The following is a 15,688-nucleotide window of genomic DNA, read 5'->3' as shown; positions in this document are numbered from 1 at the left end:
AAACATTTGTCAAAGGCAGCAAAAAATCAAAAAGTTGCTCCTATAGATTTCAGCAGCCATAAAATTTAAAATCCAACACAACTATTTCAATGATAAGCATAACACTGTCTCTGCCCTTGAAACTCAAACCTAAATAGGTTTGTATTTTGTTACAGTTTAAGTGGAAAGAAAGCACACATAATCAATATTAGATTTAGAAGAACTTTCTGAAAATGCTGCAGCTGTAGTAAATAGTTGAAGTGATTATGGGTAAAATAGTTTTTAACCAATGAACTGAAAAGGAACTGGTAGGATTACTGAAATCTTGTCACAGTGCACTCCTTTCTCACAATAAAAAGCCACAGTAAGAAGAAATGCACCAAAAGGTGTTCCAACCATAACAGATGGCACATTACTTGTGAATTATATTTATTTCATTTGCTGCTTATAATGAAGTTAATCTGTACCCGTATGTCACTTTAAAAGGTTTCATTTCTATTTAAACTTCACACATGTATCTTGCTTCTGATTTATATCTCAAATTCTGTAATGAAATATCAACTGAACAAAAAATGTAAGATGCTAGATACTGCTCACGGATTAGAATAATGGAATCATTACCTTAGCCCACACAACTGTAAATGATAAACAGTGCAATCTAAATTTCAAACAACTTCTAAATGGCCCTATTAATCACTATAAATAACAGTGCAGTTGGCCTTCTTTTCCCCTTCAAATCACCTTACGTAAATATAAATAAAATATAAAAAGAGAAAAGGGGTTATCATCAAAATCAAACAAGAATGGAAGAGAATTTCTACCAAGAATTCTTTTGGCTGATACAAATTGTGTAGCAGTGTTTCAAAAGCCCTATCAGTCAGGAACTGATGGGTGCATTTCACTCCCATGCCTGTGAAACTGGCAGATGACATACACCATATTTGCTTGCATAACACCATTGATTTTTCCCTTCCCTGATTCTGTTTAAAAAAACATAATCCATGGCATAACCATTACATGTGTCTATTCCAAAATTGGAATACAATCTGTTGCTTGTTATAGGTCAGGCGATGAGGTTGTGGTATGACACCTGCATGGAAATGCAGTTTCTTGAGCTTAAGTTTGTTCCTGAATGGGGCAAAGGGAAGAAGGAGGTAAGAAAATGGTTGTTTCCTTCAAGTGTGTTTTTATTGACCAAATGAAGCTATTCAGGTCTTCTGAGCTTGCTATTATCTCATTCCATAAAACACAGGAAAATGCTGTCTGTTGAGGCAGAAAGAGAGAAAACCATGGCAGGACCAAAGCTAGAGGAAGTTACACAAGGATCTGGGGAAGCCTGAAACATCCCTGAAGCTCCCAACTTAGTTCAAACAACACAACTCAGTATCAGCTGTGCAGCCAAGTTTACTTCATCCTGGTTGTGTTTCAGTGTGCTTGGGAAGGGAGGGGAGAAAGAAAGGTAAGATGGTCTCTGTGCCCAAATCTTACAGTCCAACCTACAGAACAAGGGAAAAGGAGACAGTCTGAAAAAAGACTAAGCACTTCAAAATACTAATTTTCCTGGTATAAAAGAATAAAATACATATAAGGAGCACGGGAAATGCTTTCTAAGGAAGTAATTAATTTGAGGGGGTTTATCAGTTCATACTGTCATCCCAGGGATAGTGTTTGCATGGAATTATGATTTGGAAGTATAAAAATGAATAGTTGAAAGTATAGAAATGAATAGTAAGTATAGAAAAATTTGAAAGTATAGAAATGAATAAGGCTTCATTTACTATTTTTTCTTTGTATCTTTGGAAAGACTACCCCTTTTGTATTGCAATCCTTAATTCTGTCATCTTATAATTTGCAAGGAGAAGTAGCAGGAATGTAGACGAATCAATACATTGAAATAGCAGATAGACATGGAGAAAGTAAAAGAAAATACCCCAGGTTTCCTAATTTCCTAATACTTACATTTGGAAATGACCATATATTATGTACTTCCATGGACAGGTTACTTCATGTATTTTACTGCCCCCACAGGCAATCAAAACATAGTAATCCCACAGATGCAGAATCTCTCCTCCTTGCAAACAGTTAATCTAACTATATTAAGGGAAGAAACTGAGCTACTTGAGAAAATGAGCCACAGGGTAAAACATGGAGCAAACTCATGTTAAAGCCTTGCTGCTACAAGTGAATCCATGCCATCAAATCCCCTCTCCTGAGCAGAGCTGTTAATTCAGGTGCCTTTTCAGGTACAAGGTGGATGGGGGGCAGCTATCAGGGTGTCAAGTCTGCAACATGCCAGGCCTGTTGGCTGCCAGTCATCTTCACACTCTATTCCCATCTCACTCCTGCCTTCAGAAGAGGTGAAGGTAAGGTGTTCAGCTGCAGAGGTCACACACATGACTGTGCTTTCAATGTCTGCCCAGTGACAAAATGATGCTGAGCTAAATGGGAAGGCAATGCTGCCAATCTGGTAGCTGTTTTTGTCACTTGTGGTGGGTTTTTTATGCATACAAAGGAGACCCAGATTCTTAGATGGCTGCCACTTGCTACTAGCTCTCCATTAGCCTGAGAGCCAATGTTTTTTATTTCAGATTTTTAAAATAAACAGCCAAAGGAGCAGAGAGGGGATAGCAGTAGAGGTTTCAGAAACTACACTAGATAACTTGCAATGATTAAATTAGGAAGAAATAATATTAATGTTTTACCTGGAAAAATTTTGGCTTATCTTCAAATATCCTGGCAATGTATTTGTAGTCAGCATAAGCCCAGTATTTAGAGAATTCGTAACAACCGAATGGTCCAGAGAGACAGGAAGGCTGCCCACAACTCCAGGCCAAAAACTCTTCAAGTGTAGCCTTCACATAGCTACACCTGGTTTCAAACTGGGGAACTAGAACAACAAATGAAAAGCCAAATATTACACAAGCATGCCCAGAATAAGTAAAAATAGTATGTACTTTCTTTCTCAGCTCTGGATAATGCAACATGAGATACTGAGTGGGAGTAGATGGCTTGACTCTGGTCAGTAACATGGTTCTCATCACCTAACTCATAATTAAGTGAGACTATTGGTTTTTTCATTAAGGTTTAAGTGAACAGCTGTTACCTTGAACTCGATGTAAGGTAAACGAACACCAGTAGATACTGTTGTTCATGTGCAAAGCACCCTTCAGCACAGTAACTCAATAATGTGTCCAAGTTCCCTAAACAACTGAGAACCTGTCCTTTTCTTCATTTCCCTTCTTAAGCGTGAGCTGCAAATGTGCACGCAAGTATTTGGGTACCCTTTACTTTGTCTCCATGAATTTATGTAGATGGGCATGTTCATTTTTCCCTTTCCCTAAAGCAATAACGAAATCAGCACAGTAATGTGGAAGAAGCAAATTATGGAGCCACATGTGTGCCAATGATCTATCTAAAATGCTGTGAGTCTTATTTTTCATTTGACACTAACAAAAGCATATTGTGGTGTTCCTTGGCAGACATAAAAAGTATCAGCCAGCAGTGTTCTGTTCCCGTCATGCTCAGGTCAGCCTTACTGATACAGCTTTCAGCTCATGGTCAGGTCACTTGGAAGGTCTGCAAGATAACCCACGTCACCCACATCACAGCAGACTTTAATTGTGGATTATCAGAGATCTTCATTTCCCACAGCTGCTAATTGTGTCAGCTTCAAAGAGACTTATCCAGTGTTAAAAAAATATTACTATACTGTAATACTGTAACCACTACTGGGGAAAAATTACTGCAGCCTGCATGAATTGGCAATGACTGCAATTTAACCTTGTGCACCTTGCGTAGAGCTGCTCAGAAATGGTATCCTTTCACTGTTGTGCAGCAGCAGCTCTTCATTCTTCATTTCTCTCTTTTTGTTACTGCAGCAATTCCCATAGAGTCACGCATTTGTTCTTATTCTCTCTGGGTGGAAAAACAACTTTTACAGACCTTTATCACTATCACTTTGCCCTTTTCCATTGTAGTAGCCTAGATAGTAGTTTCCTTCACCTCACTATCAAATTCATTAACTAAAAATGTAAGATAAACCTCACTATTCAGCAACCTGTATCCCGGGTCTGTGTGTGGAAAGGGCTCCTTGAGAACTGAGTACAAGACACATAAATTACCTGCCATAACCAACCCCTCTATATCTGGTTCCCTGTCTGTATTGAAGTTCAATGCCCTCTCCTGATAGACAGTCATTAATGCAATACACATCATTTTGCTAAAAGCTGGTCTGATGGAAAAATTAGGTAGAAAATACAATCACTATTTGTATTATTTTTATGAGAACAAAGAGTGCTTAGAACACTGCCTTTTATCCAAGATAACTCAGGAGCAACTGTTTTAAAGGCAAGAAATATGCTCTTTCTGCCTCACAGGGTATTCACTCTGAGCTTTAAAAAAATAAATCCAACTACGAAAAGCAAGAGTATCTTCTAGGATGCAGTCTTCTCAGGACAGAATTCTTGGTTTAATTTATAACCTGTTCAGTTCCAAGGTGTGGGTGCTTATAGAAATAGTTCTAAAAAACATATTTGGGCAGTCTAGACAGATTGCTTAAATGGATTTATAGACTGTAACTAGGGTGAATATGTTAGCAATGGGCAGCTGAAACCAAGAACATTATTAACCAGTTCGCTAATACTTAATGACTGAAAGACGAAGGTGTTTCATAAATGATAAATTGTAGATTAATCTATGTATGTAAGTCTAAAGTTACCAGTGATGTCTGATGACATGGTATATGGAGACATGACAGTTCTCCTCTCTCCCACTTAATGCCACAGATTCAAACCGAAGAGAGGGAGAGAGGGAAGAAGCGCTCTTTGGAGAAAGCAGCTCCCCTCCTTAGTTAAGGTCTGGTCCTGAGAGATGCCAAATTCTGTTCTACTCAGAATGACAGTGTTTGCAATGCATACATTGCAATGCAATGTACTGAAGAAAGGATAACAGCCTTAGGAAATGCTCTAAAGCTCCAGTAAGAATGCAAGCTAAATGTCTCCTCCATTTCTTTAAGCTTGAAAGAAAACCAAATGTCTATTCACAGCTGCTGGAGAATTAAAAATATTTAAATGAATAATCCAAGAAAGGAATAGCCATTTAATACTATAACAAAGCACAGACACATTAACAAACCAGAAAACTGGCCATCCACATCCAAGTCCAATAAACACCTCAAATCTCAGTTTTATGCAACTGTCAGTGTATGATATTTGTACTGTATTTTCAGCCTCCTATTCAGCTACTGAGTCTACAGCCATGTTTTCAGTCCTTCTCTGCATCAAGCCTCAGAGGCTTGAATTCTTTTGCCATCCCTAGTGGTAAAACCTCTTGGGCAAATGTCCAAGTTGCAGCCCTTTTCTATCCAGCTGCATTTCTGACAGAATCATAGAATAGTTAGGGTTGGAAAGGACCTCAAGATCATCTAGTTCCAACCCCCCTGCCATAGGCAGGGACACCTCACACTAAACCATCCCACACAAGGCTTCATCCAACCTGGCCTTGAAGACTGGATTCTTAAGAAAGGGAATACATGCAGACTCTTGAAGATGGAGCACTCACAACCTCTCTGGGCAACCGATTCCAGGGCCTCACCACTCTAACAGGAAAGAATTTCCTCCTTATATCCAATCTAAACTTCCCCTGTTTAAGTTTTAACCCGTTACCCCTTGTCCTGTCACTACAGTCCCTGACAAAGAGTCCCTCCCCAGCATCCCTATAGGCCCCCTTCAGGTACTGGAAGGCTGCTATGAGGTCTCCACGCAGCCTTCTCTTCTCCAGGCTGAACAGCCCCAACTTTCTCAGCCTATCTTCATACGGGAGGTGCTCCAGTCCCCTGATCATCCTCGTGGCCCTCCTCTGGACTTGTTCCAACAGTTCCATGTCCTTTTGATGTTGAGGACACCAGAACTGCACACAATACTCCAGGTGGGGTCTCACAAGAGCAGAGTAGAGGGGCAGGATCACCTCCTTTGACCTGCTGGTCACGCTGCTTTTGATGAAGCCCAGGATACGGTTGGCTTTCTGGGCTGCGAGTGCACACTGCCGGCTCATGTTCATTTTCTCATCGACCAGCACCCCCAAGTCCTTCTCCGCAGGGCTGCTCTGAATCTCTTCTCTGCCCAACCTGTAGCTGTGCCTGGGATTGCTCTGACCCAGGTGTAGGACCTTGCACTTGTCATGGTTGAACTTCATGAGGTTGGCATCAGCCCACCTTACAAGCATGTCAAGGTCCCTCTGGATGGCATCCCTTCCCTCCAGCGTATCAACCGGACCACACAGCTTGGTGTCATCGGCAAACTTGCTGAGGGCGCACTCGATCCCACTGTCCATGTCAGAGACGAAGTATATTTGAAAGTATTTTTCTTGTATGAAAAACCAACACAATCAGCAGAAGGATATGAGGGGAAACTACAAAAAAATGAATGAACTAAGTGCTCAAAGGCAAAAAATGAGCACTTTTCCACCTACAAATCCTAGTCTAGTAACTGTATGTGCTATAGTATTAAGTAAAACAGTTCAGAAATGAGTTGATGATTAAACTGAAGCTGACTGAAGTTTCTCCATCTATTTTCACCTTCCACTTGTGCTGCTGGAATCACACAAACTTACTCTAAGGTTAAAGAGCTGAGAGCACCGTGTCCTGGAACATTTCCTCTCTTAGTTGTGATCAGTGTTTGACTCATACCCAGATCTTGTTTAAAGAGTCAGCTTCTGTCTGATTTCTATTGGTGTCAGTTCAAATCCTACTGCTGCAATCGGAAGTAAAAGAATTCTCTGGACTCCATCTCCAGAAGGCAGAGTCTTAAACGCCTGAAGCACACCTCCTCTGACCCTGACACATATTAGTTAATTCCGGGTGCCTCAGAGGTTAGACAACATTTAAACCAGCCCAGCAGTGGTGGACGGTTACAGACACCAGGCCCTCCAACTCCAGCTCCTCCAGCTGAAACCAAGAAGTTTTGGGGAGGCAGTGGAAGACAAAGGGACAGTTTCCCTCAGCTGTGGGGTGTCTGGAGGTTTGCACAGGGACAGGGGAATTAGCTTCAGGTACCACAGATCTGACACAGTCTCAGAATCCAGACCCAGATAGTCAGAGATGACACGCTGCAGGCTGTCTTGTGCCAGTGGGACTGTTTTTTTCAGCTCTATCTAGCATCTCTAAATTTCCTCCAGAGATCTTGTGAGCTGTAACTGATCCACATCGCAACTTCTTGTTACCTCCAGCTTCCTCACAGTAAACTCACTGTTTGTTTCACTACACAACCAGAAAATGTGACCCGGGAGTGTGCGCTCGCAGCCCAGAAAGCCAACTGTATACTGGGCTGCATCAAAAGAAGTATAACCAGCAGGTCCAAGGAGGTGATCCTGCCCGTCTATTCTTCTCTCCTGAGACCTCAATTGCAGCACTGTGCAGTTCTGGTGTCCTCAACATAAGAAGAACATGGAGCTGTTGGAGCAAGTCCAGAGGAGGGCCACGAGGATGATCAGGGGCCTGTAGCATCTCCCATACAAAGACAGGCTAGGAAAGTTGGGGCTGTTCAGCCTGGAGAAGAGAAGGCTGCGTGGACATCTCATAGCAGCCTTCCAGTATCTGAAGGGGGCCTATAAGGATGCTAGAGAGGGACTCTCAGTTAGAGACTGTAGTGATAGGACAAGGGGTAACGGGTTCAAACTTAAACAGGGAAGATTTAGGTTGGATATAAGGAAAGAATTCTTTACTGTGAGAGTGGTGAGACACTGGAACAGGTTGTCCAAAGAAGCTGTGAAAGCTTCATCCCTGGTGATGTTCAAGGCCAGGTGGGACAGGGCTTGCAGCAACCTGGTCTAGTGGAAGGTGTCCTTGCCCATGGCAGGGGGTTAGAACTAAATGATCTAAATTCTAAATCATTGTTTATAACAATTCATAAAGAATAGTTTAGTTTGGAAAAGAAATTCAAGATGGGCTATAATGCCGCCAGAAACTCTACTTCTGTAGCTTTATTTCCGTACCTTTATTTCTTCTGTACCTTTATTTCACTTCAGAAAAAGAAATCTTTCAGTGTGGTTGGAACTAGATGGGCAGGGATTTCCTGATTCATAGCACCTTCATTGTTTGTGTAATGAACACTGTTACTCTCTCTGGAGGTATCTTATCTCTGTCAACACTTAATCCTCTGTATTTTTACCCCTCTTATGAACACATGTTGTTTAACTTTGTGTATCAGACAGAACACTACCAAACACACAAACTTAGGTAGGTACATATAATTCACACAGATAATACTCCTAGGTCCCACATTTTCCATGCTTCAAATATGCCTTCCATGTGCCTCCAGAGCTTCTAAACTATCAAGAAAAGCAAATATAAAATCCAAGCAACTCTAACCAAGTTGCCCCATTTGCAACCTTTTTTACGTTAAAGAATCTTTGGGAATCCCCACCCATGCTGCAGATATGGCACTAAAGAAAGATAAGAAGTTGTCATAATAAGAGGTCACAAATAATTTTGGAGCTTCCATATGAACCTTGTGGCTCAAATAACCTCAGAAACTCTCAAGCCAAAATACACCTACAAGCAGAACAGTTTATTTCTTTTAGCTGTTTCCAACTCAGTGGCAGGACTGGTCCTGTCTAGACTTAGGGCAATTAATCTACTGTAAACATGGGATAAATATTCCCATAAATAATAAAATACAATTTTAGTTGTATTCTCCTGTTGCTTTCTCTAACCACATCACTGCCTCTGTTTCATCTGGGAAAGTTAGCAACAACAATGTTAAGAAAGGGAGGCCCTCATTAAAAAACAATGTTAAGCATGCAAGAGTGAGATCAACCATCTTCCAAATGACAGTGGCATATAAAATGTATTACATTATTTCATACTCTGAGATGGCTTGGCTAATGGCTTGACTAATATATCCTCACAATGCAAATTTTTTATAGCATCACTGGTCTCATTCAGTTACAAAATAAACCCTGAAGGCTCTACCCATCTTCTTGAAGACATTTTTAGCTCACATTAGCATATAATGGAGGTTCCTGGAGAAAAACTGATTACTGCCTATGGATTGATGTCTTTAGAAAAAAAAGCAAAAATACGGATAGATGCAACTTCCAGATAAAAGTTACAATTTAAATCCACTCAATATCCCTAGTAATTACAAGTTATTGTTATGTGACGACTCTTATCTACTTAGTTGGTAACATCAATCCATCACTTAGCTACATAACACTCCATCAATCCCATCAGAAGCTTTCCCAGTTGACACTGGCATTTGACTCTAAAAAAGTGCCTACTAATGAATGGAGAGTAGGACAAAAACTATCCTTTTACCTGGTAAGCTTTGTGTATTACAACCAAGATAACAGGTATCAAGCAAAATGTCACATATATGCAATGTCTTCCCTATTGGCAACGGGATGCTTTTTGCATGTAGTACAAGAACTGGCTGATACATTGTTAAACTATAGAGATGTTGGTGTTAAGATGTGTATCAACATTAATTCTACATCTCAGTTATCCCACCTGTAGAAAATGAATAAACAACATCTGTTTTCCCAGGAATGGCACAGGAATCATTAAACCATGATGGTAAAATGCTTTGTAATCCCTAAACACCACACATTTTCCCTCTAATACTTCTTTGTGTTTCACCACTTCTCTTGCAAGAATTGCACATGAAATAATATGGTCATGATGCTGTAAAGAAAGCAAATTTCACACAGTATTGTTAAGTAAGACAATGTGATGAAATTCTACCACTTCCATATGAACTGGTAGAGCCTCTTCTGCAGGCCCTACATTCCAAGAAAGAGGTAGTCCAACTAAGGAAGATTAGAAGAGTACAGAACAAATAGCTCGGTAGGGGTCTAAAAACATGACTTACATTGAACATTTCTGAAGACTAGGGAAAAGAAAAAAAAAAGACTGAAGGGAGACAAGATACTTGTGGTTGGGAGGGAAAAGGATGTATAGGGCACAAAAATAAAGCAATGCATAACCTCTGAAGTGGCTAGCAGATTGCCACCTTGAAGCATGTTTCCTGTACCTCCCCCTGCTGTTATGAAACAATGTCCATGGATAGACTGTGACTTACATTGTGTGGCTGCAGGCAGACATTGGTTGCAGTATTTAAAATCAAGTGCAAAAATTGTTTTTTTTTCATGGCATGTTCCTGGACACCTGAGTGAATTTGGAGGGTTAGAGGTGAAATTATTGTACTGGTGTCAAGTGATTTTCTTAATGCTTTATACTTCTACAGCATCTTTCATCACAGTACCTTAAAGTATTGAAAACCATCACAGCCTTATAAAATCTCTGGAGAAAAGTGAGAATTATCAGCATTTGACAGATAAAAACCCCCAAGACAGACTGGTTAATTGGCTAATTCTTTAATGTACTCAGGATGTACTTTGCGGATACGGAAACTTAGGTCACGTGAACAACTGAATCATGTTTAAGACCAGAACCAAATACACACACTACAAAACAAGGAAAGAACACTGAGATCACAGAACCATAGAATGGTTAGGATTGGAAATGCTTGATTCTTGTATGTTAAAGTTACCTACCACATATCTTACTAAAAATAAGTAAGAAAAAGAGTGTTCCACTGTTGGTCAAATCCCACATCCTAAAATCAAAGCCTGCAGTTGAAAAGCAATACATAATAGAGTGAATAATGATAATGGAGAGTCAGAGACTTGCAGAAAGTGAGAAAGAGCTGTGACATGTAATGACTGTTCACTTCGGTCTCACCTAAACCCATGGTCTTCAGGCCTAGCCTAAACTGGATTGTCTTTCCATCCAGCACAGCAGAAAGGTATTTTGCATTCCACTGCAGGGCTGGCCAGTCACCAACCATGTTACAGAAGACTGCAGGTTGCTGTAGAGACATCACAATTTCCTTGGTTTTCTCAGGAGTAAACGGCTTGACATTTTCACCTATGTAAAGAAAAAAACAGCTTTAGAGTGATGATTTACGATACATGAAGTGTTACCTACCATCAGCCTACCACATCCTACCACCATCCTACCACAGCACATGAAACATTAAGAACATGTTCTTTATGTTAATTGTTTTCTTACACTTGTAGGTATTTTTAGTTAAACTTCTACTGCAAACACTGAAAGAACATTCTTACACTAAATTAAAGTGGTGTATTAGCACGTAAAATGTAATAAAAAAATAAAAATAGGCATGTGTTTAGAATTTTCACTTGTAGCTTAGGCAATAAAGCACTGCAGCCAAACTGCTTAGGATTAGGCTAGCAATAAAAAATCCTTACAATAATGTCCAGGAGTTTAGAGAACATAAATTTTATGAGTAATAGTCTTCCTGCATGGGATTCTTTCCAAGAAGTGTAACTCAGTGTCAGAGACAGCAAAACAGGTTCCTATGCACTGGATTTAAACCAAGGAACAGCAGCATAACCTAGAGAGCAGGTATTTAAAAAGCCTTTAAAAATTTCTTTTTGTCTACGGAATTTTAGAAAATGGCTATTGTGCCAATCCAAAACCTAAACTAACCCAAGACTTCCATTTACTTCTTTGCTGTTTACATGCCCCACTGAACCTGTCAAGCTGGAAAGGTGGCAACCTTGAATAAACTCAGCACTTTCAGGACAACTTTTCTTTAGGGATATTTTGAGAAGGAAAACATTTTAAAAGAAAAAAAAAAACCCTCAACACATAACAGCTCCATAGAGCTGAAGCAGTGCACTACAACTTTGGATCATAAAAACATTCACTCATTATTTTAAGCTCTACTGAAGTTAACTCATCCAGAAATTGTACTCCTGTAATACCTAAGATTTAACATAATGAACTGATACATCTGGTTCCCCATGACTCCTAGCAGCTCATTTACAATAAAAAAACCCTAATTCAATCACTCTATTTAGGAGTCAAATCATGGTCTGGTGTGCACAATGGGTTAAATCAGTACAGGAGAAAAAAATCCCATTTACTGCTGGGTGCTCTCCCTGTGTGTGAATGGTGGGACAGGTAATGCAGAACCAGCCAGTCCCACAGAGGGCAGCCCTGCAGTGCCAGCTGGGGGAAACACAGGAGATTGTGGGAACAAGGGCACCAGTAACGGTTCTTCAGGACTGTTCCAAACATACAGTTTAAAATAAATACATGCATGCTGAAGTGCAAATGGTAGGAATAAGAGGAGCCCTGTGCATGTTGTATGCCATATCTCTTTGGTGACTTTTGCGAGTCCCCCTTCTTTCAATAGGGTTTATACTCCAGCATAGCTGTACTTTCAGTTTTCTAAATTAAGCTGCTATCTTGACACGAGTTTGGTGGGAGGTATCAGGGCTGAGGTCCCTTTTCCCATGGACTTCCAGGGAAACTGAATCCCTCTCTCACTCATGAAACTCCATCCTGAAGCTTTAAAACTAAGCACCTCTGCTATTTTAGATTAATGGAACATAAATTTTTTAAGTGGCTTCCCTTTTTTAAGGCAGATGACAGGAGGGAGTTTGTTTTCCACATTTCCACGTTTCTTTTCATGTGCAGAGCAACACTTGACAGGATGGTGTTGCTGTGACACAGAGATGCCTACGACTCTTGGCCTTCAGTCTCACGCTCCAGCAACTTGCACAACCCGGACATAAGGAGGCCTCATGGGGACCGTATGTCTTACCATATGGTCTTCTCTATGCCCAGAAGGAGGCTCTAGGGGTTTCTGAGCAACAGGTCAGTACACCTAGAGGGAATAAGTCCAGGTAAGGCAGAAAGACCATCTGCAGACACAATGGCATGTGCTAGTGAAGATACCAGGAGTTGGCTGTAGGCATGGTTAAGAGTTTAAAGCTCAGCATGTTTTTTCAGTGACACTGTTCAAAGACTAAGGCAAAACTCAGTCCAAATCTGAACACTCCTATGGGGTTTATAAAACTTCTCTCTTTAAGCAGTGCAATTATAATATCATATAGAAGCAGCTTTCATGATGACGGAGTTGGCTGGCCTTACATTCCTCTCATAGTTTTCAACTCATAAAAATGAAATGACTCCTGTTTAGGCCAAGTTTATCACCACATGGCTGTCTTTTTGACTACTCAATCATTTTTGTTTTAAGGTCAGTACATTTAATTATTTTAGAATATAAAAATCCAAAGAAATGCAAGAAATTGGTGCTTTTTTTTTTTTTTTTTGAGAATTTTGTAAAGCTGAGTTTCATTGCAAAAGCTTCAGGTTTATCCTGTAACTTCAGTCAACAGTTCAACCTGCTGAAAGCAGAACTTTTACTGGGAGAGACAAGAAGACTCACTGAAACCAAGTGCTGATTCTGTGTGGCTTTCTAATATGATTTCCACATGCATATTGTGCTTTTAAAAAGTGTGGTTTCAACCACAGTGAATATACTGTAGGAAGCTCAGAGCTGAATGGCTGAGGCTGTAAGGGACCACTGGAGATCATTTAGTCTAACCTCCCTGTTCAAGTAGGGTCACCTACAGCACATTACTCAGGACTGCGTCCAGATGGCTCCTGAATATCTCCAGGGAAGGAGACTCCACAGACTCCCTGGGCAACCTATTCCAATGCTCAGTCACTCTCACAGTAAAGAAGTTCTTTCTCATATTCAGATGGAACTTCCTGTGCTTTAGTTTATGCCTGTTTCCTCTTGTCCTATCCCCTGGCACCACCGAGAACAGCCTGGCCCCCTCCTCTTGACACCCACCTTTCAGATACTTACATACATTGGTAAGATTCCCCCTGAGCCTTCTCTTCTTCAGGCCAAACAGGCCCAGCTCCCTCAGCCTTTCCTCATAGGAGAGATGCTCCAGACCCTTAATCATTATAGTAGCCCTTCCCTGGACCTGCTCTGGAAACTCCATGTCTCTTATCGTACTGGGGAGCCTGGAACTGGACACTTCCTAATGTTACCCATTGGCCTTCTTGGCCACGGGGGCACACTGCTGGCTCATGGACAACTTGCTGTCCACCAGACACCCAGGATCCCCAAGTCCCCCTCCACAGAGCTACCGTCCAGCAGATCAGCCCTCAGTCTGTACTGATGCAGGGGGTGACTCCTCCACAGGTGCAGGACCCTGCACTTGTCTGTTGAATTTCAACAGGTTCCTCTCTGCCCATCTCTCCAGCCTGTCTAGATCCTTCTGAATGACAGTGCAGCACTCTGGGGTACCATCTGCTCCTCCCAGTTTTGTAACATCAGCAAACTTGCTGAGGGTACATTCTATCTGAGTATATCTACTCTACTGAACATTTGCTGGAGGTTTTTGTCATGTCATCATGCTTTATTCAGTTGTAAACCTATTCCCCTGTAAAAATTAGAAACAATGAAAGAGGATAGTCTGTTTAAGTATGATGCTAATCATTCCTACCTTCAAACAGTATTAGAATCACTGTTAAATGAGTATGTATCTTTTCCTGACATATATATACTCACATACAATACATATGATATAACCAGCAGTTAAGTCTGAAATGTTTTAGAAAAAGTAAAGCATTAGATAAATGAACATTAGTGTTTTTCTCCAAAGACAAATGGGGATTCTTGCTGACTTTTTTGTGAAGAATCTTCAAGTGTCTTGATTCAGCTTTATGTATTCCTTGGTGAGAACAGCAGTCAGCTAGATATAATTATTTTCCCATATTTGTCATGCATATCTAAATGCCTGTTAGAGAAAAGGCACACAATGAAAGGTAAATACCATATTCTGTTATCAAGCAGGTATTATGATAATTTGGAGAACTCTGCTTATGACCAACAGATTTCTGATGGAACTATATGCTGTAGGAGTGGTAAAAAGTAATTAAAAGAGGTATCTGAAGACATCTCTTGAAAGACAGATTAGCAGAAAAATGTGTAATGTAAAATCATAATAATCTTTTCCTTAGTTATTATCATAGCTTCACAGAGACCTCATAAGCTAGGCTCTTGCTTCTCAGTATTTCCTAACCTGAAACGGATATAATTAATAGGCAGAACCTGAGGTTGTATAGCATGTATAAGGGCAAACAGCTCGGACATAAATGTTTATCAGTAAAAGGTATTAAAAAAAAAAAAAAAGTGTTGCAAAGAAACAAAACGTCCATAGCACATCTTGGGCATTAGATACCAAATTCCTACACGAGATCAGGTAGCAGGAGAGAATAGAAATGTGTATTCCTTTTGAAAGAAAAGCTCTGCAGGAGTCTTCATTTTCTCAGTTGTACTCTGACCCAGAAGAGAAGAGGAATACTTTAAATTAGTTCCTTCTATCAGGCTCAACAAATGATGTGCCTTCACAGTACAAAAGGAAGCAGGAATAATTTGCCACATGTTTTGACTTTACACAAGGCATGTATAGAATCCAACCAGGAACTGAAACACCAAACCAAGTTTTAGCTTGAGTTTTGTAACCATGACAGCTTATATAATTGGTGAAAAAGGCAGGTGTTCTGTAGAAACATAACACATTGTGAAATGGAGATCTTCCAATTAAAAAAACAAAGGTCTCCAGTCGTCTTTACATGTGTTGTCAAACACGAAGACACATCCAGACTCAGCACTGAGGGCAGGTAAAAGAAAAGCAATGAACTGGCTAAGTACTTTCCAGTAGACTTTGTGCTTGTAAGAGAGAATTTAATGTTTCTGATTAACAATTTTTCTGAATAACTGAGTGGGATTTGGGAATAAAGAATTTAGCACAGCAGGCAGTCTGACGAAAAGTGGACTTGATCAAAGTTGTTCAGAAGTTAAATGTACTGTCATTA

General features: G+C 40.3%; 1 protein-coding gene across 4 annotated transcripts in view; it reads right to left on the bottom strand.

The window, feature by feature from the left end:
- HSPBAP1 (HSPB1 associated protein 1) overlaps nt 1-15,688 on the bottom strand; it is a 42,454-nt gene that overhangs the window by 16,346 nt on the left and 10,420 nt on the right. For 3 of the 4 annotated variants that reach the window (XM_065671445.1, XM_065671446.1, XM_065671444.1), the window contains exons 2-3: nt 10,718-10,903; nt 2,682-2,866 (exon numbers count right to left, since the gene is read on the bottom strand). In XM_065671445.1, coding sequence (XP_065527517.1) covers nt 2,682-2,866; nt 10,718-10,903 — 371 coding nt within the window. Of the gene's footprint in view, nt 1-2,681; nt 2,867-10,055; nt 10,142-10,530; nt 10,551-10,717; nt 10,904-15,688 lie in introns of those variants that run through there. The other variant, XM_065671447.1, reaches the window with a different exon arrangement.

This window comes from Lathamus discolor, chromosome 3 (assembly GCF_037157495.1).
Source record: "Lathamus discolor isolate bLatDis1 chromosome 3, bLatDis1.hap1, whole genome shotgun sequence".
Lineage (NCBI taxonomy): Eukaryota > Metazoa > Chordata > Aves > Psittaciformes > Psittacidae > Lathamus > Lathamus discolor.
Note: the sequence above shows the minus strand (reverse complement) of the source record. Positions and strands in the feature narration are given on the sequence as shown.